Raw genomic sequence first — 26,411 nt, forward strand, 5'->3', positions numbered from 1 at the left:
AATAAAAATGATTATTTGAAAACAAATTCACTTGAGTGCAAGTGACAATCTTTTCGCCGGCACGGGTTACAAAAGTATCATTACTATTTACCCGCAGAGATCAATACAGCTTTGTATTAATTATTATTACAGATGCCAAACACATAGAAGCCCTGGTGGTAAATAAACACAACTGGCAGCCAGCAGTAAACTTCTTCTTTGAACTTACCGACAGGACATCAAAGACAAAGGTTATTTTTATTACACAGCAAGCCGACGTCGGAAGCCGACTTTGGACTCGGAAGCCGAATTTTTTTTTTAAAGGATATCACTACAAAGGTTATTTTATTGCAAAGCAAGCTGACTTTGGAAACTGACTGGATTCTTTTAAGTGTGCCGATTTTTTTTTTTTTAGTTTTGAATATACAAAGACAGCCAAGATATGGAAGCCAACTTTGGTTCCTTTTCACCACTATTCACGAAATTTTTTGAAAATAAAGTGAAACAATGGAACAGTTTTTAAAGTTACACAATATAGTACTTCGTGCGCGAACATCGATGACCCAGTATCATCCAGAAGATTTGGAGAAAATAAAATCACATGATGAATTCGTGAAGGCCGGAAGATAAACATCATTTCGCTGACAAAATGATATTAACATGGACGAAACTCTAGTGTACTTCGATCACATTCCTGGATGGACTGACGATAAGATGGGCGTCAGAGGTGTGAGAATTAGCAAGACTAGTGCAGATTTGAAAAAATCTGACTTTTGTCCTTGCAGTTTCTGCTTCAGGTGGTGTGTTGCCTCTAACAATTTTTCACGGTATGAGAAAGCTATAAAAAAGAAAAATATTAATGTACCAAAATAACAGATAGTACATGTGCAGGAGAAGGGTTGTGTTGATGAGATGCTGCTGCAGTGGATTAAAGAGTTTTATCTCAAGTACACAGTTTTATATCTTTTAAAATAAAATTTCAGCAGGAGTGCAATTTCTGACATGTAATTTTCGAATGTTTTAAAAGGTGTCCCACAACTTACGACTCGAAAATAACGATGTGTCCCAGAACATACAGTGCACAAAAAAATTACTTTTAAAATTAATTTATGGTGTCCCAACAAATACGGTGTTCCAACATATACGGTAAATATGGTAATTGAAGAAAAAAAAGATGAAGTCTGTATGATACCTACGTGACATTTTTTGGGTTCAAAGAATTTCATAACTATCATTTTGACCCCTTTATTTTAATTTTACTGGTTATAATAGCTGGTATCTTGCATGTTGTATACAGTATAGATGCATCAATGTTATTTTTACCCACATGAGCATCTGCATTATAACCATGTACATTTCAATGTACATCATGGAGGGAGATGCATTCACTTACTATGGAGAGACCATCTCTGGTTCCCTAATAATCTGAGACAGCTTCTAGACTGGAAAACAGACTCCACAAATCCAGTTTAAGTCATGAAGCTGCATTCTTATGAAGCTGTTAAATGAGCTGCACATGCAAATGTTATGCAAAACCGAATTGAGCCTTTTTTTATGACAAGATATCTCTCTCAAAGTGTACTTGGATCTCCATCTCACAGAACAGATAATAAGAGTCACAGAACAGTTTCCCTCATATGCAAAGTTTGTGGTGACTGTCTTAACTTTGAGATCTGACATGTGAAACTAATTCAATGGCGTGATGTTATTTCTGATATGCGGAACAGATGGTCCAAAAGATCCTGGACAAAAGTGTCAGTCCTGATATAGTGCCCTTCCCCTCTTTGAAGGCAAGATGAGGTGTCATGTCCCTTGACTCAACAGCTCAGTCAGTCTTAAGTACCACTTCAGAGCTTGCACTGGGTCCTGTACATGTCCTACAGATGAAGTGTCAAGAGTAGACAAGAATTTTACCAATATCTCATTACCCATGAAAAGTAGCATGTTCTTGGCAATGAAAGCAGGGGGGCTTAAGTAGAGATTCTGATCCATCTTGAATGAACTGCGTGTAGATAGGTCCAACAACAGGAAATGTATTTGATGACTCTACCTGCTGATCATCATGTGGTGAGGAGACAGGACTTATATGAGAGGTGAACTATTTAAGCTCTTGGGAGCAGTTGAATTATTGTTTTATTCAGCCAGGTTAATATCCATGATAAATTCCACCTAGGCAAGGATCCATTATCACTGGACAGGTGAAATCCAACATGAACAGAAAACTGGATAGATCTTTAGTTTGTATGATATCCTCTCTTCCATGATAATGCAGTGTGCCTGTGATCATGGAATGGTGGGCTTTAGTTATGATTGTGGCTGTTTTTTGTTGACAAGCTGTAGGAAGTTAGCTACTGAGGTATGGACACCTGCAGTGGTATAAATTCTCTTTTGTAATATATTACATTGCCTTGATATGCCGTTAGGAAGGATGGCCATCACACTTGAGGGATTCTCCACCACTTGCTGTGAGAACTATTTCTTCTTATGGGCATATTTTAATAAGACCCAGACATGCCGGCTCAGTAACTCTGGGTTGGGATGCAACACTTTCCAATGTGGTTGGTTAAACCAGATGAGGTAATGTCTCAATTCCTGGTGATTCTGTTGAGAGATTGACAATGTTGATGGAAGATTCCCATTTGAGTCCATCAAAACATTAGCCAGACAAGGATATTTTAAATTTGGATGTGGATTTGTCATTGAGGACACCTATGAAAATTCAAAACAATACAAAGGTCATTGGACTTTTGTCTGCTTTGCTGTTTGAGATAAGTCAACACAGTGGAATTACTGGACAGAAAGAGAACTCCATTCCCATTCAGGATCACCAGCCACCAATAAAAACTTTCAAAATGGTTTTCATCTTGAGAATGTTGATCTGTAAATAATGATCCAGAGGGAGCCACGCTCCTATGGCATCCTGAAATGACAGTAGACTTACTCCCCCAGTCCTGTGTTTGCATCCGCTTTCGTACAAAACACGATTGTTGGGGGTTGTACTAGCATAGGTATGCCCGAGTACAGAGTGGTTTCCCTACCTTCAATATGCAACCTGATATTGTGCAGACTGTGAAAGTTGGTCCAATGACCAAAGCTTTGGCCTCCATTTGGACCAAAAAAATCAATGTGATGGTACCCTGAGAATGTGACCTAGGACTAAGAGACCTGATGGAGCACTGAGCAGCAATGGAATTCTCTAGTAGATGGATTGCTCCATATGGGCATGGAATCTACCACTGCATTAATTCAATTCTCATTCTTGGGGGAAACATCCTCCTTTTACTTGATTATTGATTTCAGACGTAGCTGACTGAAACCTTAAACATGTATGAGGTTAAAGATGTCCTCATTGACAAGGAGATAGAGAATGAAAAGGAGGGTAATGCGTGAATCATGCCTTGTTCCAAAATATAACTAGCATGCTGTTACTTAATATTTTTGTGTGTAGGCAAATGAAATCTGGAATCTAAATGAGTGGGGACACTTGACACTTGCAAATCCACACTGACTGCATGGTCTCTCCCCAGTGAATGGCATTTAGAACCTGCTGTTGCACTCCATCATGAACCGAGGAGTGTTGACTGAATGCACTCAAGTTGACAACCAAGTAATTAGTGCTGAGTTTGCACTGAAGGAATTCTGGACAAAGGCTTAGGAGGTACATTGAATGTGATACTGAGTCCCACATAAACCACTTGTCGGGTTCACATGTTGCCATGGCAAATCTTCACCATTCAGCAAGGATTGATTGGAGCCTTCCCCCACTGTGTTCCATGGTAAGGGGAAACATGAATGTATGTCATCAGAGATAAGGATGGCCTCCTGGAATCACTAACAAAATAGATTGACCTCCCTTTGTTTCCACTTAGTTCAGCTGAACTGTGGTATTTTGATGCTTGTAAAAATTCAGAAGGACAGTTTCCCAGTGAAATGTGCTTTAGAGATATTGATGCAACGTTTCATTTGTTTGCCTTGCAAAACCCTCTGCAGTATGTCAGACTTTGAGGGATGGAAACAATGTGTTCTTGGTGTCCTGTTGCAAATTCCATCAACCTGATTTTTAAGTGTGTGTGATAATCTTTTAATTAACATTTTCAGTTCTATCACTATTATGTCTGCAGTATCAAAGTTTATAATGATGTCTAGAATTGGGGAATCATGTTGCAGAAATGTCAAATCCAACCACATTATCCCTACTGATACTATTATTTTTTAAGCCTATGGCATTACTCGGCTGGGGTTCAAACCCATTACCTCCTACATCTGCGGCAGGCACTCTAACCACTTAGTCCACATAAGCAGTAGATCATTAAAGTGGACAAGGCTTGGACCATGATGGTCTTTAAGAAAGACGGAGGTTGACAGCACTGCATATTGTTTCACCTGTTTAAGATTGATGTTGCTGCTGTTATAGTTATGGCTAGTTTATTGGACTTCTATGTTTATGAAGTGTGCCAATCTATAAACATGCTCCCACGTAAGTCTGGTGAGATTTGGGGTGGGAGAAGGTAACCTTTGTTCCACCTATCGAAAGATCACCATAGGTTTTAGGTGCATCGTATGATCAAGTAGTTGGAGAAATTTGTTGCAGATGGCGTAACGCTACATTTGCATCACATCCCATTAGTTCAAACAAAGGTGCTCAATGCGATCATGATGTTGAGGAAAAAAAACAACATAATCTGAAGCAAAAAAAATCATACAGAATAAAAGCCAATCAGGGTTCAGAGAAAACCACTCCTGTGAAACAGCCTTGGTCTCCATAATTGATAAATGGATTACTACCTTAGATCAAGTAAAATTAGTTTGATCCATACAAGTTGATCTTACAAAAGCTTTGAACCTCGTTGATGATCATATTCTTATTGACAAATTGAGAACTGCTCTGGTGGCCTAGTGGTTAGAGTATCTGCCTCGGATGTGGAAGGTCATGGGTTCAATGCCCGCCTGAGTCATACCAAAGACTAAAAAAAATGATACTTAACAGCTGCCTCTCTTGGCACTCAGCATTAAGAGGTTTGTGTTTTCACTGGTTAGCCTGGTGTCAGGATAATGTGACTGGGTGGGACATCATGCTACATGCCGCTACATGTCTGCGGCATGATGCCCCTGTGCTAGACATCACTATAAACTGTCATACTGCAGACACTGAGCAATATGACTGAAAAATTGTTAAAGCTATGTTAAAAATCCAAATCACACACACACACAAATTGAGCATTTATCACTGTGACAATTCAATGATTAATTGGTTTACATCTGACAATGAGAAAATGGTGTCAAAATACATAACAGTTTTCCTAAAGAAGAACCAATTACATGTGGAGTACCACTGGGATCAATCCTAGACCCACTCATGTTTCTCATTTTTATGAATGATCTGCCACTGAAAACTAATTACGTATATGCAGATGATACCACATCATGAGATTTCAAACAAAATCAGACCAGACATTTCCTTTCTGACTGCCTTACTTAGAACAGATCCTTAGTACATGAAAAATGAAATGAAAGTAAATGCAGACAAGACTAAAGTATTAATGATTAATAACAAATAAAAGAGAGGAAAATTGGAAAATAATCTGAATCTTGAATCTGAATGAATGAAATTTGTCTGCAAATGGTTACACATAACAAAATCCATGTCGAGATGACTGATAACAATTTGCAATGGAATTAACATATTCAATCATTTGTCAGAATGTAAATTTATGTCTTAGGTTATCAACTAAACATAGGTTAATACATTACAAATGTTGTGTATAAGAATACCTAGACTACTGTAATGTTATCTGTGTAAACACTTCTGACAAGAAAATTTACAAATATTCCACTCACATGAGCTTGCAGACTCATCTAAGGAAATGCTTAATACATCCCAAAAGCAATGAACAATATTAAAATGTTAACAGTAAGTGGGCATAACTTTTGAGAAAGACCAGGCTTATGCACAAAATTTCAAACAATATGGCCTATCATTTCATGCTAGAAATAAAGGTAATTTTCCCAATTTAAGATCAATTTCAGCTAACTGCCTTTCCATCCCAAACCCGAATAAAGAGCTCTTTAAGAAATATTTTCAATGTTCAGGATCACCAATGGAAATTAGAGGAAGTACAAATATAAATGCATTCATTTACAATTTAATTCCATGGATAAAATGAGGTATCTGTTTGATCTGACATTAAAGTATAAATTCACCAACTTTACACTTTGTTGTCACACTACTTTTGTGATGTATATACTCTATGTACTTAGTTGGAGATTGTTCATTCCATTTTTCTGTTTATTATGTGCATATATAAATGCAGTTTTATTATCAATAAATATTAGATGCACCTGACCTGTACCTATTATGATGTTAGAATGAGAGGGGATGCCATCACAACTCATGCAGGTAAGTACCAAAGACACTTTTGTGTGTGAATATGGCAAAGTGATACAACTGAAAAGTTAACTACTCTTACTTGTTGCTGTTGTTGTTGTTGTTGTTGTTGTTGTATGGTTTAATGCCATTTTTCAGCATACAATGGGCTATACATTGCAGCCAGTATTAATAATGGTGGAAGAGCCCGGGAAAACCTTGGAAATAACCACCAACCCACGAGAAGGTACTGGCAAGCTTTCTCACATACCCACATTAGCCAAATCCAAGATTCAAACCCACGCAGAGGTGAGATGGCAGTGATCCGTAACAGAGAGCGCTTCAGACCACTCAGGGCCCCATCTCCTACTTGTTTTAACTTAAAGGTAGAAAACTTCCAAACTTCTTTTATGGATTTTGCGAGGCTCTCTGTCTGTAGAGATCATGCTTTCAGCATGAGCAGAAGTAATAATTGACAATTTCATGGAATTTGGCATCAATCCTTGTATCAAAGGGAAATCACCCTAATGCCACCTTGGCAGACAGACAACTTTTAGCTTTTAGCCTGGGAGGGCTTGACTTAGTTAGTAATATTTCTTCTAAGATATTATGATAGGGTAACAAATTTGAAAAAACAAGTTTACTGCTTCAAGTTTGAAGAAATAAAACAGAAAGACTGCCATAGTTTATTTGTTACAGTTTTAGAGTTAATCAATATGCACATGGGTGTCAAACATAAAATTGATAGAAACATAAAACTGATGGAAACATAATACTTATAAAATAATCAAGTACATACATGATATGCCGCTTTAAGACCACCATTGTCAGCTATATTTTCCCCAAGGGTCTGTTTTCCTTTTATCTGCATTAACAAAAAGAAAACAATAAAGAGATATGTTTCAATTTATAAATCAATTGATAAATAAAACAACATTGAGGTCAAGTTGGAATTATATGAATTTTCTGTACCAACTGAGGCTGCATATACTAACAGATCAAGTGATTTTGGACAAAATTTTCATCACACATTATCCAACAGCCTCTAATATTAAAGAACTATTACCTTACTTGATTACACAAAGTGATAAAACTGTCTTTTGAAAATAGCACATTTTACCAATGTAAAAGCTCCAATAACTGTCAAAGTCATGACAAATCCAGTCCTAATGTTCCTGAGTGTCTGATTATGTCTTATGCCTATCTTTTACAATGATTTTATACTGTCAAAGGTTCACTGATTTGTTCTGAAAGATAATTACAACTTAAGTGAACCTAATTTACATTTTCCATGTATTTTAGATGCAAAACTGACAAGATCTATTCTAAAAAGAATGAAGAATAATTACAACTTATGGTCTTAAACTAAATCACACCAAAAAATGGTGAAAAGCAGTCAAGTTTGGTAAAATTCAACAAATAAACTTATTTCCTTACAATACAAAGTGAAAATTTAAAAGGAACTAACAGCATTGTGAATTAAAACCAAAATAATCATAAGTGTTCTATCACAAGTCCAAATGTAGTGTTCAAAAATAATTATAGTACTGAAGGTGCTGATGTGCCAGTAGCCATGGATGAGCTGAAGTGCCAACAGTCTTCATGTATCAATGACAAAATCCTGAATGTCTTTGGATGAATTCACAATAATCCCAAAATTGTTGTTTTAGTCCAAAAACAATGAATAATTTAAGTAAATAAATCCTCTTAAATTATACCTGAACACAACTAAAGACTGATTCTGCAAGACAGATGTTAAATATGAATGAATAATTCTGATGTCAACAAACTTATATATATCCCCACCTGACCTGTCATAATAACCTTTCTGAAAAAACTACATCAACCCAAGTTAGCCAGAAATTTGCTCACCAGACTTACATCAACAGTTCACCATTTCACTAAGCAGGTTTATGTCGCATTATAAGGAGAGAAACCCTACACAGACTAACCCCCAAACTTTATATCATGTCAAATGTATCTATTTCACTACAGTCTGATAAAAAATCTTTACCATATATTGTTACTTCTTTTGAAATTTCTTCAAATGCTGTTGACTGCTTATGCTACTAAAACGAATGCATCTTATCCATAATTGATAGCAAATCAGCATGATTTGCCCAATTCAAAACAGCTTATATTCTAGACTGCATACTGTCCAAGATCATCAAATTCAGCTTTCCCCACTTACTTTTTGTAGTACTTACACCCCCTTATGATCAAAACTGAGGATACATAGATGTATTGGGTGGGGGCAGTGGTTTGGTTTCTACTTTTAGTAATATTTATCATATTTAATGGCATATTGGCCTACTTTTTTCAAACCTGAAAGCCACTTTATGCAAAAATACATTCAAATTTCGTAAAATTCTGTTGAGTGATATTTCAGAAATTGTTTAGCTCTTGTATTAGAGCAATGGTGATATTAGAATGTCATTATTTGTACAAATCTGAAAGCCCTTATGCCAGGGTACTGTCAATTTTTGTAAAAGTTTGTTGACTGTTTAAAGGTTTTCTTAATTTTAGCAATGGTGGCCATACTTAATGAATGATTAACATCATCTGTGGAAATGTTAATGCATGATTAACATCATCAGTGGAACCGTTAATGCCCTTCATTCCAGGATCCTCACTGCTAAATTTAAATGAGATTTGTCCAGTGTTTCTTGTGAGGATGATGTATGACACAGGACCATACCATGTGCTCATGTGGCCTCATGGTCATGTGATCAAAAAAGGTCTGTAAAGAATACTGATGAAACAAAAAATTTTGTTACCAATAGATACATTGTCGAAGCAAATTTAAAGGCACAAACACAGAAACTTGCCTAAATCAAAGCTCCACCCCCACCCCCCGCAACTCACCTTCCTCTTTAGACTAGCAAAATACTAAATTCCAACCAAGGTTGCTTTAATACTAATCAAATCACTGTATACTGACCAACTTTTTAAAAACAAAATTTCTGGTCCCAGTAATGTACAATTTAGGCAAGTTTCATTGTAACTGTTATCCATTTTTGAATAACTATCCTTTCTGTGGAAATGTCTGAGGTGACAGGTTTCACTGTGTTTTCAATTAAGATAAGAGATAAGAATTCTTTATTTCAGACTACATGGTCCATACATCTAAATTAAAATATTAATATAAAGCAAAAGCATTATAAACATGAAAGATCATATATATCTTATGTACAAGGAGTATAGAGACATGTCCGCACACATGGACTATGCCCTGCATTGTTAAGAATGAAATTAAGTGGCGAATTTAAAGAATAATTTGTTCCATCTACTAACAATATGAGAATTTAAATGAATGTCATAGTTCCACAGAGATTTCAATATACAGTACTAACTATTAGATTTTCTTGTCATCATTGAGAATACATACTTTCTCAAACTGAATAAATTATAATTTAAAACCATGTTAGAGGCACCATTCCATCTTGGAAGGCTATTATAATAACCAATAACTAGTTTTCTTTTAATACATTCACTAATGTATGTCCACAGAGGAGCACAATACATTGTGCAGCAATAATATTTGAATAATCTAATTTTGATAGTCAATGAACAATTCTTAAATTTACGTTGCATTTGTTGTAGGGTTTAATGCTATTTTTCAGCACAGGATAGCCTTTACATGGTGGCCAGTATAAATGGTGGAGGTAGAACCTGGGAAAACTTTGAAAAGAACCACCGACCCACGAGAAGCTACAGGCATGCTTTCTCACATACCCACATTGGCTGAACCTGAGACTCGAACCCACACAGACAGAGGTGAGATGGCAGTAATCCCTAACAGTGAGCGCTTTAGACCACTCAGGGCCCCTTTAAATTTATGTAGAAGCATGTTTGTTTGAGTACACAAAAATCTGTAATGTCTCATCATATCTTCATTATCTGACTGATTGGACTTCAAAATATGACACGAATACGTATAACTGTTGACATACTGAAGAGCATTGTCTTTAAGATGTACACGGAGAGGAGATTGTAATTTGAAAGAAGTTGACTGAAAGACCTTGCATACTGACTTTTGTGTATTATAGATGATACCATTCTCTAATGTGTATTGTTCACATATCTTTAATAATTTCCTTAAACCTGCAAATGAAGGACCTATCAATAACATATCATCAGCAACACTAAGATTGTTAAGAAACAGCAGATTTGGTGGCAGACATAACTCCACGTGACACTGACCAAGTTTATGATTTAACTCATCTATGTATATATTATATAACAATGGGGAATGAACACCTCCTTGCCTCACCCCATTGGTTACATGGAAAGCAATGGATATTAAACTTCCCCAGTGGACATAGTACAAATGTTTGCAATTTCCTAGTTTCATAAAGAAACTGTAAAACAGTGATACCATTGGTGCTTTTTATCATATTCCATATCAGAAACTTAAGTACATAATTGAATGCAACAAACATAAACTAAGCCTGTGAAAGCAGCAACAAAAACTTTCTATGAATTAAATTACTCTTCATGGACATCAATTTTTCATAGTTCTGAGAAAATGTTACTCTTTTCAAGATTCTTAAATTTATCAGTTTTCTTTGAACAAAAAGTCTGTCCGCAGGTTTGTTGGGTCTTTAAATATGTGGTTGGCAGTAACCATGAAATTCAATTAATTAGTACCCTACAGCCCAATGAAAATAGTGAATCCAAAATAGTTTTCAATTTGAATGCAGAAGAGACTCAAGTAAGTGTGATCGCACTCACCTGGCATACAAACATAACCTATTTAAACTATCTTTAAAATAATTTATCATACTGACTTTACCAAATTTACTACAGTTCCAAATAAATTATTTCCAATGAAAAAGGCATAATTAATGATAGTAACTTAAGTCACTAAAAATTCGTAAAAGTGAAGATTTACGTAAGAAGCTTTAAATTTTGGTCCACATTGTCACCTGCCTAACACGTGACTTGAATTAAATTTATTATAATTTCATTGGGTTTTGTTTACTGAAGCCACAGTTTTCTTTACTTTTGGTCATTAAATCTGGAAAACAGAAACACATTTTCAGTTTTTTAACTTTTAATTAAAAAGCTAGAGACAAAAAACTGTTTTTTTTTAAAATTGCATAATGGGCAAAGAATACAAGAAAAGCAAAAATAAAGCAAAATAAATGCAAGAAAATGTCAAATGTTCCAGGATTTTTATCACTGCAATACTGCTAAGAGTCAGAATATATTTCAACAAAAATATAAAACCTGCTTCAAGATATTTAAGAATCTCAAATACTGACCAAAATGTAGATATAATTAACTGCAATGTTTTATATAAATAGACATGGTTTTTATAAGAAATATGATTTTACTAGAAGAAATCAATGTTACAAAAACACACAATTACATCTAAACAAACATCTTTAAATAAGTAAGGAAATTATAATCCTTAATTATAACACTCCATATAGTTTATTCCAGCTTTTTACTTGTTACCAGTTATAAATTAAACATTTTTTAAAATCCTTAACCCTTTACCTCATAGAGCACAGTTACAAAGTGCAGTGCGCTATAAACAGAACACGTTACCTATTCGACACCATACACATAAGCCTATTAAGCAACATAGTGTTATGTTTAACAGCATTTTTACCCATTTTACATTTTTGGTACACATCTATTATGTGTGGAAAAATTTAAGAGTAATGTCTGATTGTTATAGTTGTGTAACTGCTTTTACCAGAAGAATTTTTTATGTGCTTTAAAATCTTGAAAGAACTCATTCACCGTCATGTCAATGAGGCCACGTGACCAACCGTAGCTGCCATTTCTCATACTTGAAATTTACAAGTTTTTCGTCTGCATCTACATCAATAAGTCATCTGAATTTGATAATTTATAAAAACTAATTGCTGCCTACATCAATATCAGAGCCTTTACCTAAGTTATTGAATATTTTATAGTTGTGATTCTAATCGTGACAACTTCGTATGTACTGAATGAAATCCGCGACTGTCATTTTGGAGAAAGGAGATTACAACCCAGTTACTTTAAATAACAGATATCGATCAGTGCATAAACAGTGACCGGATGATCTGACGTAATTGTCATTTGCAGAAATGAATGTAGTATCTAATGGGGGTTTTCCCCAGCTTAAAATGGCTGAAGTTTACAGCAGGTGTCAAAAGGCGCTTCCATGCAAATGGAGTAGAGGCATCAAAAGGCACTTCCATGCGAAAGGAGTAGAGGCAAAAGATGCTTGCATGAGGTAAAGGGTTAAGGTTTATTATTTTGAAAATTCGTATAAGTGATATTGATATTTATACATCTTGCATTCTAAACTGCTTTTTTTATAGGGTTGACAAATTTTTTGCAAGGTGAATAACTCCATGCAAGCCAAACCTGTGATACTCAATAATAAATATCATTGGTTATTTCTCTTCCTCTTCTATTGAAAGACGACGTATATTGTTGCTGTTGTTGTTGTAGGGCTTAATGCCATTTTTCAACACAATATAGGCTATACATGGCGGTCAGTATAACTGGTCGAGGAAGAACCCTGAAAAACCCCGGGAAGAACCATGACCCACGAGAAACTACTGGCAGGATTTCTCTTGTACCCATGTTAGCCAAGCCTGAGACTTGAATCCATGCAGACAGACGTGAGATGGCAGTGATCCAGAATGGTGAGCACTTTAGGCCACTTGGCCACATGGGACGCCAAGACAAATATTGTAAAGAAGGATTAAAAAAACACTGATTACATTGCATACAACTGGAAACTGTTTCTAACTACACTGATTTTCATTAAAATGTACAGGTCCAGCTCATAAAAAAGCTCAAGTTAGCTCTAAATCAGATTAAAAATGAGGACTCACAATTAGGAGACCTGCCAACCCTGATGAGTCCATCTTGATAAGGCAGTTGATTTTTTTCCATAAGATTGACCAGTTTTCAATAAGGTGTAGCAAAAAATCAATAATTGCTCTTGTAAAGCTGGAAAACGTAATTAAAAGTTAGATACATCGATGATAAACATTATGTTGAACTGAAAAAGTTTGCAAGTACATGTAGATTTTATTTACTACTAGTACAGTTGCACAAACCCTATGCAGCTCAATGGCTTATTCCTATCTCTCAACCTGATGTAATTCTTGGAAATTCTTTTCCATTTCACACATGACGATGGCAATCATATTTCCTGCCATGAGACATACTCAAATTGGCACATGATGTTCAATAAACCTAATTGTGTCCTTTCCTGCTTTTATTCACAAGAATCTGAATACTCCTTTTCATTCTTCTGTGATGAATATTAACACTTTTCTAGAATCTTATTTTCCCTTTCATCTTAAACATGAATCGCTTTCTGGACACCATATTTAAAATTTCTATAATCAACAGTATGATCATGCAAATGCTTTGCATGAACAAATAGATGCACTTTAAAGCATCTGGGGTGCTGCTGTAAAGTTAGTCTGGTTCCCTGACTAATTTCACTAATTCTAAGATGAAACCCGGATCCAAATAAAACACAGATGAACCAATGATATGGATTTTTTGGCAACGATCATTTTCCATTGTTTCTGCTATTTGCAAAATCATAAGAGTTGGCAGGTCTGAATTAATATGCATGGATCTCACTCATGATTTAATTCATGTTGAGATCCTGATCACATAAGTCTATATTCCAAGTCTGATCAAAATATGATCAGATATATGGCACCTAAAGCTGTAAAAAGCAAAGCAAATCAGGTGCAAGATCACCTCATTACCCAAGTTGATTGTGCTCATTTTTAAACTCATCCAAAATTCTGGCAATTATAAGCCTATATTCTATGTATAAAATCTGATCAGAAATATGACCATACAATAAGCTCAACTGACCTTTCACCCAAGGGAGCTAAATAACTGAAATTTGAAGCTTTGTTTTTGTTGGGTAGGAGTGGACGAGAGAGGTCATATGTTTTAGTAATCCAACTTATTTCCTTCAAACCTGAAACTGTCTATTACAGAAAAATGTGTATTGTGCTGTATCTAAGGCACATCACAGATGCAATTTCAGAACTTCATTTTACAACTCATTCTTAAAGAAGAACACTATAAAGCAAAAGACGACTATGAAATTTGTAAAGTCTGATTCCATTCAAAAGTAATACTCACATTTTCTCCATTTAATTTGTACTGTGAGTACTGGTCAATTATGCACTGTGTCCGATCATTAAACTTTTGTATGGAAGCATTGTTCCACCATTGGCGCATGTTCCCGAATTTGTCATACTCTCGGCCTGAAGCAGCATAGATATTCAAAAATTTAATTCCTATGTAATCTCCAGCATATCAAGGCTGTCCAATTTAGACAAATATTGTACATGGAGAAAGCAGTTCTTTTTTAAAAAGAATATATGCCACAGTACCCTGATTACTCATAAGAGTTCATATGAAAATGATAATAAATTCTAAATTACATATACAGACGACTACTTTGCATTGAAAATGTTATTCAAGATTTCCAATCATGTTCTCCTGGAACTGCCTGCATATACATAAAATGACAAAAAACCCCAATCAATTTCATCATTTAATAAAAATTATAAAGATCTAAATCTGGAATGATCATCAATTATTAATCCCACCACTTTACATTATGGGCATTTAAACCACTTGAGGCTATTCTAAATTACAGCAGCTACAAATCTTAGCCAACTGAAACAATTAAAGTGTTGAAAAAAAGATGCTGACAAAATAAAACCAGTTGAGATAAATAGCTGCCACTTTAGTGTTCTTACTGCAATACATATCTGTTAACAAACCTTTCTTTGTAGAAAAATTAAAAATGATCAAAACTAAATTGTATTAATTTATTAAAATAAAACAATACATACAATACAGACCAGTAAGGCTGTAGTTATTAACCTACAAGTCAAGTTCAATTTACTAGTGTGGACAAGCTGGTAGTATTGTCCCATATGCAGCATTTGATTTTCAAATTTACCAATGACAAGCTGGCAGTGTCTCATATATAGCATTTGATTTTTAAATTTACCACTGACAAGCTGGCAGCACTGTCCCATATGCAGCATTTCATTTTTAAATTTATCAGTGACAAGCTGGCAGTGTCTCATATATAGAATTTGATTTTCAAATTTACCAATGACAAGCTGGCAGCATTGTCCCATATGCAGCATTTCATTTTTAAATTTATCAGTGACAAGCTGGCAGTGTCTCATATATTGCATTTGATTTTCAAATTTACCATTGACAAGCTGGCAGCATTGTCCCATATGCAGCATTTCATTTTTAAATTTATCAGTGACAAGCTGGCAGTGTCTCATATACAGCATTTCATTTTCAAATTTACCACTGACAAGCTGGCAGTATGTCGCATATACAACATTTCATTGTCAAATTTACCACTGACAAGCTTGCAGTGTGTTCTATACACATTATTTCATTTCCAAATTTACCACTGACAAGCTGGCAGTGTCTCATATACAGCATTTTATTTTCAAATTTACTATTGACAAGTTGGCAGTATGTCCCATATACAATATTTCATTTTCAAATTTACCACAGACAAGCTGGTAGTCTCTCATATATAGCATTTTATTTTCAAATTTACCACTGACAAGCTGCCCCATATACAACATTTCAATGTCAAATTTACTACTAACAAGTTGGCAGTGCGTTCTATATACATTATTTTGATTTTCAAATTTACTATTGACAAGATGGCAGTATGTCTCATATACAGCATTTCATTTTCAAAATTTACCATTGACAAGCTGGCAGTGTTCTATATACAATATTTCATTTTCAAATTTACCACTGACAAGCTGGCAGTGTCTCATATACAGCATTTCATTTTCAAATTTACTATTGACAATATTTCATTTTCAAATTTACCACAGACAAGCTGTCCCATATACAACATTTCAACGTCAAATTTACTATTGACAAGTTGGCAGTGTGTTCTATATACAATATTTTGATTTTCAAATTTACCATTGACGAGATGGCAGTATGTCTCATATACAGCATTTGATTTTCAAAATTTACCATTGACAAGCTGGCAGTGTGTTCTATATACAATATTTCATTTTCAAATTTACCACTGACAAGCTGGCAGTCCTTCATATACAACATTTCATTTTCAAATTTACTATTGACAAGTTGGCAGTATGTCCCATATACAATATTTCATTTTCAAATTTACCGCTGACAAGCTGTCCAATATACAACATTTCAACGTCAAATTTACTATTGACAAGTTGGCAGTGTGTTCTATATACAAACTTTTGATTTTCAAATTTACCATTGACAAGATGGCAGTATGTCTCACATACAGCATTTCACTTTCATTTTAGTGATAGTTTACACTTACAGATCATTCTTGTCAAGAAAGCATTTTCTTTTTCCAAGACTTACCACAAAAGTATAGTAATTTTGCAAAACATTAAAATTACAGTCAATAAAAACAAAAATAGTGTGTCAATATAAACATGAAATTTCTTGATTTTTTTCTTCAGACAATTCAATAATACTTTTCAAAAATAAAATTGTACGCAATATCGCTAGAACTTAAAGATTATAAAAGGAATGCTAAGTTATACAACTGTAAATATAAAGCATATAACATTGAAAATGCCAATCTAAGTCATGCTGTCAGAGCGTGAAAAAAGTGAGTTACATACTGTGCATACTCATTTATAAGTTGGCTCCAACTGCAAACTGCATAGACCAGAAAGCTGCTATGCATAATGTGCCAGAAATATTACTCCATGCAGTTTGTTAGGATCAATAAGAAGAACAGACAATATAGACCCTGATCTACTAGTGTTTTATGAGACAACAGATCATAGTTTATGTTGTTAGCAGTTGGACTCAACTTGTCAATGAGAAAAGCTGGTAAGTTCATTTATGTTATGACCAATCAAAAAATATAAACAGATCTGAAAAAAGAAAGAAACTTATCATCTATACTCACTTATAATACAAGCCCAACTGCAAACTACAAAGACCCAGATCTGCCATTGCATAATGTGCCAGCATATACAAGTCTGACAGTTTTTGTTAGGAGTAATTAGTAGAACAAACTATATACACCCTGATCTGCAGGTGCATCATGCTACTGCAGATCAAGATTTTTGTTTGCAGTTTGACACAACCTATAAGTGAATATATATGGTGTGTCACATTAGTTTGTTAGCATTGCAAAAAAACTGATCATACCTTGGTCATCAAAACCATGTGTAAGCTCATGCCCCATCACCACACCCATGGCACCAAAGTTTAATGATCTTCAAAAAAGACAAAGATTCCTTACTAGAAAAATATGTTTGCAAAGATTAGAAAATGTATCATTGATCGTGTATAAAGCACCTTCCTTTACTGACCTATATTGGTCAATGTATCATTCATAGTGTACTGACTTACTATTATGAATATGGTCAGGTATGCTAACAACCATCAGTGTACAGAATCTGACCCCAGATTATATGTTCAAGGGCTTCAGACATCTGAAATTTTCTAGCAGCCTGAAAATAATAAATTTCCAATCTATTCGTGAAATGCATTCAAATTAAGTTTTTGTTACCATTCATTTTCCTGTCACTAGTCCCCAGTCTAAGGTTAATTCCCTCCTCCAATTAAATGAAGTCAACAACAAAAAAAAAAGTTGGCCCAATCTAATGCATTAGCCAGTAACTTCTTTTGAAAAATCAACCTTCTTTGCCTGAAAGGTCATCAGAACAGGAATAGAAGACAGTGTGTGTGATTAGGATTTTTAACATAGCTTTAACAATTTTTCAGCCATATTGCTACGATTTATGCAGTGTGGCAGTTTATAGTGATGTCTAGCACTGGGGCATCATGCTGCAGACATGTAGTATGATGTCCCACCCAGTCACATTATTCTGACACCAGGCCAACCAGTCCTAACACTAACCTCTTAATGCTGAGCGTCTAGCGAGGCAGCTGTTCGTACCATTTTTGTAAATCTTTGGTATGACTCGCCAGGGTTCGAACCCATGACCTCCTGCTTCTGAGGTGGATGCTCTAACCACTAGGCCACCAGAGCAGTCAACAGAAGAGAGAATGTGATAATAATAACAGGTGAGTATTGCAAAATTAATATTAGTTTTGCCCCCAAAACTATATTTTAACATACTTTTTGAGTAGTAAGCAATAAAGGGACATACTTGGGAAAGTAGGGGTCATAGAATGGAGCTTGCAGAATCCCTGCTGGAAAGACAATCTCATTTTTAGTTGGTGTGTAGTAGGCATTCACTGTTGGTGGAGTCATATCCCAGCTGTCAAGGAAATAAAGAGAGTTTTCATAAAGAATATTACTGATCAATGGTGACTAAAACAAGAACTTTGGTTTAACATATATGGTGATAATGGATGTAAACAACTTGTAAATACTAATCTAATTCTCTTAATAATCTTTACACATAACATATATTGGTATTTAGTATTTACTAATAGATACTGGTTTGAATGCAGTATATAAATGGAAAAGTAGTGTGTATATTTCAGCAAATTAATATATCCAATGCAATGTACATGAAATCTAAGTGTACATGTAACCATCTTAGCTTCATAAGCGTTAAAGACTGTGCTTAAATAACATTTTCCCTCTGTTTTTCTTCCAACCAAATAAAGGTTGCAAATGACTTCTGAAATCAATGAGATACTAAAAATTACAATCCAAGAATGGTCAAGTACATACCCATCACCTACCCAAAAATGTATAGCATATATAATAAAACATAATTCAATGTTCATGAAATTCCAAAACACATTTATTTATATGATATTTACACAATATTCCAGAGGTTCAAATTAATAACTGACTGACCAATAATATTAAATTGATATAAATTTACATTTCCCATTTTCATCATAATTGTTTTCTTCAGATCTGCATTTAGTCATTTAGTACTCTCTAGGAATTATATTTTATCAGGTTAACATCATCAATTGTTTACAATATCTGATTATTCAGTTGAAAACTGGAAGCTTGTTGAAATCATCAATAATTGTCTACTAACTTAAAGTAGATATAAAATATAAAATCAATTCTAGTGTATGTACTTATTATTGAGGTCATATAATAGTAAGTAAAGAAGGAATTCATGTGCCATTTTGATCAGTTTATTAATTTGAAAACTATTTTGATAGTTTTGTGAAGGTTTATCATTGCCATGATAACTTCATCATCATAAATAGGATTTATTGCCTGATAACGATTACCTTATTTGAAGTCAGTATGGTCATGAGAAGACAACACAATGTCTTAGAGTGGTACATTTTATCAGACATTCTATCAGAAAGTGTTAAGCTGCTTCGGCAGTACATTTTGTTACAAGCATGATTTTGGAATAAATTGGTTTTGAAGCTAATGAATTTAGTTCTCAATCACATATGTTTAACTTGATCCACCCAATCACCAACAAAATAATACAAAGGAATTTTATATTTACCCCAATTTTCCTGTAAGTTTTAAGATCTTAAATGCATGAGTTACTTATTATTTCAATTGGCAACATGTTCCACAGTTGAATTTAACTCTGTGCCAAGGGAGCTTATTGGCTGAAATACATCTTGTAAATACTTTCGAGCAAAACCATGGTACACTGTAAACAAAATGAATTAATTTCTACTATTACATAAAAAATTCAGGCTATCCTAGCCAATTTCCTCATTATATGAGTGCTAGAACTGCATACATGGTGATACAATCATTATTGTCTAACAAGGGAAGAATGTAAGTTTATACATTCTTTCCAAGGACAAGTGATCCAATCGAAATTCAAAATTCTTCAACATATAAACTTTCTCCCAAGCTTTTTCAGACAAATGTTTGACATGAGCATACATGCCAACCCCCGAGAGGTATAAGCAAATTATTTCTATTGTAAGTGGCAAAAAAGAATAGTTTGGGTGTAAAAAGAGTTATCTATATATTATATGACAGAATTACAGCACATATTCAAAAGGATTTTTTACCACTATCCAGGTTCTGTAGCTACTAAAAATTTCTTGTCACAAAGGGTAAAATCCATATGGATTAGATTCAGGATACTGACATAAAATATACTAAAAAATTATTTATATTTTGCACTCAATTAAACTAGTCTACAAGTGTAACTTTGCTGAATGATTGTGAACTGGAATTCTGCAATGATAAAGATCAGAGTGCTGTATTACATTACTCTCATATTCTTCTTTAAAGTTTGTAAAGTGATCTTGATTTTTCTTTTTTTCTGATCTGACATGTTTTGAAGTTTGAAAAGATAGATCTCCTCCAACATTTTCTGTCCTAAAACATTCACAACTAACACCATAAAGCATTTCACTTTACATCTGGAGCCATTTTCTTTAAAAGTACAGACTGGTTCAGTAACTACCTAGCTTACCAATAACATGAATCTGTTAGGCACAGTTCAAATTTGAAGAAAATGGTCTGTTTTCATGGAAATGGATCATATACAATTGCTATAAATAGCAAATGAAGAAAGTACTCTTATGCAGCAGTTGCCTTTTTAAGAATATTCTCAAATTTATGAGTGGAATTAAGGAGATGACAATCAAAATGACAAAAACAACTATTGTTGCTTTATTTTTATTTTATTTTTTAATAAACGAGAAAAGTGTAATCCATATACAGTCTAGCGTAAAACATAATTTGGTGAAAATATTCATAATGATTACACCAGAAACCTATTTGGTTGGCAAGTACAGAGCATGCCAAGCAGCATCACCAGATATATAAATCCTAAGTGCCTATGATGGAATACTTCTTGAATTTCTTTGCTACACATCTGCAGTACTCAATGATTATCTGACTTATGCTTTCGTGTTATAAGCAATGATTCTGTCTTGTCATGGTTAAAGGTCCCAAGACAATGACAAGACCAGTCATGTAATTTTCAACAACACAATCTACCACAATCCACTGCAATCTACTATCATCAACTACAATAAACTACAATCCACTGCAATCTACCATAATCCACTACAATCCACAACTGTGGCAATGGACTAAGAAAATACATCAATTGACCACTATCTTCAACAATCAAGTAGGAAAATACCATAATTGACCAGAATACAGTGCGACCCCGCTATAACACGGTACTTGGGAGCCATAAAAACTGACCGCGTTATATACCGAACCGTGTTATATGCAACCAAATCAGTTAGCTGAAAAAATGTACCCCCCCACCAAAAAACAAAAAAAAAATGGGGGGGGGTAATAAATGCAGGCGGTAAAATATGTGCTTTGTCGGCACAGTTACCATCTTGAATCAATGCATATTAAATGAGAAATACACCTGTAGTGAAAACAGAGAAGACATAATATAATAGTTTACTTTATTTAGAGAACTATGAATTGGTACATATACGTGAATCCTGTTTATATATAAATGTCAAATTTATAGCATGAATAGAGTATCAACTCCATGTACTCACCTGCGAACCTCATCATATACATTGAATCCACAATACAAGTGATTCCATCGAAAATATGCACACACAGCTTTAAAATATTCATTAATTTTGTAAGTCATATTGGTCTGAATTCAGTGGAAAAATATAGCACAATCACGTAACGAATGACGAAGCACATTTACTTTAAAGTACGTTCCAAGTCGGTAAAAGTTGGTTTGCGTTTTAAGCCGCCGTTGGCATAAACATTTTCCCTACAAAAAGGAAACTTTCACAGCACAGTTAACGGGTTCCAGTCACGTTGGAAAATGCAAAAATCTATCAGATTCCATCACTTTTATTTATGTTTGGTACTGACTTCCTTTGAAGGAAAGTTCTTTGCTGTTATTGAAAGATTGTAGTCGGCTTTCTTTGATGAAGGGAGCATGCGCTATTGAAGTCACCGCTAAAGGACAGCTTTGGAGAACCAAATGAATGCCCTTTTCTTATTGTGGCGGCAACATCAAATAATTGTATTGCATGATTGAGGCTGGTATTTTTTCCATTTGCTGAGCACGTTCTCATAACAGTTGGTGCTTCAAAGGTAATCTGTTTCCTTTGAAATATCAGCAAACTATTTTATCTAGGTACATTTTTAAAAAGGAATTGGCCATCGTTTAGACTATTCTAGTTACTGTCCCTACATGCCTACTGAATAAACTAATAAGTAACATGTATTTTTATATATTTTTTTTAACATTTGTGGTAGCACTGTGATGCTGCCTTCCACGCATGCGTCTGAAAATTAACAAAGGGTCAACGGACGATAGAGACACAGGTGTTCTGATGAAAGGGATTATTACAGAAAACTTAAGCGTTCTGAAGAATTTAATTCCGAGTAAAACGAAGAGGAATTTTACTTACCATCCACATACAAATGTCAGTCTTTGTAAATATATTAACTACTAGCGAGCGGCCGAAAATCCGATAAAAGATAGATTACGAGACAATGCCTCGTCCGGTTGATCTCCATTACCAGAAATGTCAACAACAAAAAATCAGATATTTCACAACATATAGAACTCATGCTAGATGTCAGTATAAGCGGATTATGATATAACAATGCACTGTTTGTCAGTATGGACAAAGAATTTGTTTATGTAACAATAGATAAATTCCACTGCATTTTATATCCAGTTTGCGGCTTCCTTTCATGGGCCCTCTTAATTTCTGCACTCCAAACCACTGGTTGTATATACAATTTTAAACAGCCAACAATGTCGCCAACAAATAAAAAAAAGCCACATGGTATGTTTTGCAGCCAATAAGGAAAGACAATCCAAGTTTGCAACATTGGCGAAGACCTACGCGATCCCAGAATAAACTTTTTATGCGTTTTTTTCTTCTACAATCGTCTTGTTTTATACATACGAGATCTCTTCCCCAAAATGATAAGCAACTTTTTACGGGTTTTTTTCGGACTTTTTAAACAAAAATTTGTGCACATGAAAAATACATGTATATGAAATTTTGGGAGCATTGCCACGACTGCGTTATATCCAAATTCACGTTATAATGGAGCGCACTATAGCGGGGTCACACTGTATATGCCACAATGCACTACAATCTACCACAATACACAACAATCTAACACAATCCACGTAACACAATCCACTACAAACTAACACAATGCTCAACAATCTTCCAGAGCCTACTACTATCAAGTGTGAACAGGTCACAATAGACCAGTATATACTTCATTATTTACAAAACAACAAGTATATTAATTATATTATAATAATCCCCAGTCTACCAGAATCCATTATAATCTCAACATTAGCAGTAAATAACTTTATTGCTCAACTTAATTATGCAGTATGGATTAAACCTGTTTGCTCACACATGGAAATGAATGGTGATATAATCTTAAACTTCCACAGAGACATATGCTTTGTTTTCTTTGTGATTTTTTATGTAAATGATTGATTCATGAAACTAGATACCCATGAATATGTATTTTTTACCCAAGCCACAAAATTTTAAACTCACAAAAATAAAGTGTTTTACAGTATTTGAAAATAAGATTAAATAGAGCTACCATAATATAATGTGGACTTTCTACAAACTGGTCAAACATGTTACACAAAAACGTAGTCTCACCAAGGAAATCAAAATCAGGAAAAACAGCACCAAAGTAAAAAGTATGTCATAATATGCAAAACTAAACATGGTGTGTCACTATATAGATTCTGATTACAATGATTATGTGATTGCCATGTTAGACTTCAGCATGAGAACCAAAATCTCATTATACAGACCGTTAGAAAACCTGAATATAATTCGTAACTTCACCTTATGTGTTCAATGTTTCAGTATTTTTAAGGGAGAATCTTCAAGGACTTACACATTAGCTTTGGGCATCTGCTTCAATTTATCCAGGTTTTGCATCATCACAAACTGTAGGTTTCTGACATTGTTCCAGAAATATTCTGAGGCATTGATTGTAAGCTGCAAGTATAAAATATATAATTCAAATAAAAATTCTTGTGAACAGAATAAATGAGCTGACTGAGGTATAATGTTGTAAAGAAAATACAACATTTAATCTGGCAATCATCATGATGTATCTGAGAATGGATTTGCACTATAGATGATTTTTATAGCTATTTTCTTCTACTACATACTTTGTTTTCAATTTTCATTTTCCCACTTTATGCATTGAAATGAGGATCATTTTACTTTTGAAAGATGCACATGAGCTGAGAAAAACTTTAATGACTGCCCAGAGAAAGTGTTCGGCATCTGACTGGTCTGCAGATTGGCAAAAGATATGGTACTTGCAGCTTTCCCTAATGCAAAAATGGTTGATGTGTATAGAAAATCACCTGAAATTTTCATGTATGCCCAAGAGTTCCTGGCTTCATGAATCGAAGATGGTGGACATCTCCACTTCAGAAGTTTAATGATGTTCAACAGCTTATCATCAGATTTATAATTATAACTTGTGATGGCAAAATAGTATATTTATGAGACAAAGGTTTTACATTACACAAGAATAAAAGAGCAGAGAAAGGAAGTCATATGGCTTGAAGACATCAGCAAATAAATATGAAGTAATATGAGGTAATGTATATAACAAGCCCAAGTAAAATCTGCTTACTAACAAGTCCAACTGACAGCCCAAGTAGCATATCCTTTGTAACACTCTTGAATGGAATCTGCTTAACAAAACGCCCATATGGCATATCCTCAATAAGAACCCCAAGTAACATCTGTTTGTTAACAAGTCTAACTGACATCTGCTTAATAACATGCACAAGTGACATATCCTTATAACAACCCCAAAATAACATCTTAATAAAAAGCCCAAGTGGCACATCCTCAATAAAAAGCTTAAGTGGCATCTGCATAATAACAAGCCTAAGTGGTACCTACTTAATAACAAATCCAAGTGGCATCCATTTAATAAGCCCAAGTGGCATATCCTTAATAACAAGCTCAAGTGGCATATCCTTAATAACAAGTCCAAGTAGCATATCCTTAATAACAAGCCCAAGTAGCATATCCTTTAAAAAAAGCTCAAGTGGCATATCCTTAATGACAAGCCCAAGTGGCATATCCTTAATAACAAGCCCAAGTAGCATATCCTTTATAACAAGTCCAACTAGCATATCCTTAATAACAAGCCCAAGTGGCATATCCTTAATAACAAGCCCAATTTGCATATCCTTAATAACAAGCCCAAGTAGCATATCTTTTATAAGAAGCCCAAGTGGCATATCTTTTATAACAAGCCCAAGTGGCATATTATTCATAACAAGCCCAAATGGCATATCCTTCATAACAAGTCCAAGTGGCATATCCTTCATAACAAGACCAAGTGGCATATCTTTTGTAACAATCCCAAGTGGCATATCCTTAATAACAAGCCCAAGTGGCATATCCTTAATAACAAGCCCAAGTAGCATATATTTTGTAACAAGCGCAAGTGGCATCTTCTTAATAACAAGCCCAAGTTGCATATCTTTTATAACAAGCCCAAGTGGCATATCTTTTATAACAAGCCCAAGTGGCATATTATTCATAACAAGCCCAAGTGGCATATCCTTCATAACAAGCCCAAGTGGCATATCCTTCATAACAAGCCCAAGTGGCATATCCTTCATAACAAGCCCAAGTTGCATATCCTTAATGACAAGACCAAGTGGCATATCCTTAATAACAAGCTCAAGTGGCATATTCTTAATAACAAGCTTAAGTGGCATATCCTTAATAACAAGCCCAAATAGCATATCCTTAATAACAAGCCCAAGCAGCATATCTTTTATAACAAGTCCAAGTGGCATATCCTTAATAACAAGCCCAAATGGCATATCCTTCATAACAAGCCCAAGTGGCATATCCTTCTTAACAAGCCCAAGTGGCATATCCTTAATAACAAGCCCAAGTGGCATGTCCTTAATAACCAGCCCAAGTGGCATATCCTTAATAACAAGCACAAGTGGCATATCCTTAATTACAAGCGCAAGTGGCATGTCCTTAATAACCAGCCCAAGTGGCATATCCTTAAGGACAAGCGCAAGTGACATGTCCTTAATAACAAGTGCAAGTGGCATGTCCTTAATAACCAGCCCAGGTGGCATGTCCTTAATAACCAGCCCAAGTG

At 34.7% G+C, this 26,411-nt stretch overlaps 1 protein-coding gene across 3 annotated transcripts in view; it reads right to left on the reverse strand.

The window, feature by feature from the left end:
• LOC149781726 (endothelin-converting enzyme homolog) overlaps positions 1 to 26,411 on the reverse strand; it is a 181,165-nt gene that overhangs the window by 23,582 nt on the left and 131,172 nt on the right. For all 3 annotated transcript variants that reach the window (XM_089935835.1, XM_089935834.1, XM_089935836.1), the window contains exons 13-17: positions 24,150 to 24,253; positions 18,511 to 18,621; positions 17,543 to 17,610; positions 14,474 to 14,598; positions 7,143 to 7,208 (exon numbers count right to left, since the gene is read on the reverse strand). In XM_089935835.1, coding sequence (XP_089791961.1) covers positions 7,143 to 7,208; positions 14,474 to 14,598; positions 17,543 to 17,610; positions 18,511 to 18,621; positions 24,150 to 24,253 — 474 coding nt within the window. The remainder of the gene's footprint in view (positions 1 to 7,142; positions 7,209 to 14,473; positions 14,599 to 17,542; positions 17,611 to 18,510; positions 18,622 to 24,149; positions 24,254 to 26,411) is intronic.

The sequence above is a fragment of the Sinohyriopsis cumingii genome, chromosome 15 (assembly GCF_028554795.1).
Source record: "Sinohyriopsis cumingii isolate HCF-2022 chromosome 15, ASM2855479v2, whole genome shotgun sequence".
In the NCBI taxonomy this organism is placed as follows: domain Eukaryota; kingdom Metazoa; phylum Mollusca; class Bivalvia; order Unionida; family Unionidae; genus Sinohyriopsis; species Sinohyriopsis cumingii.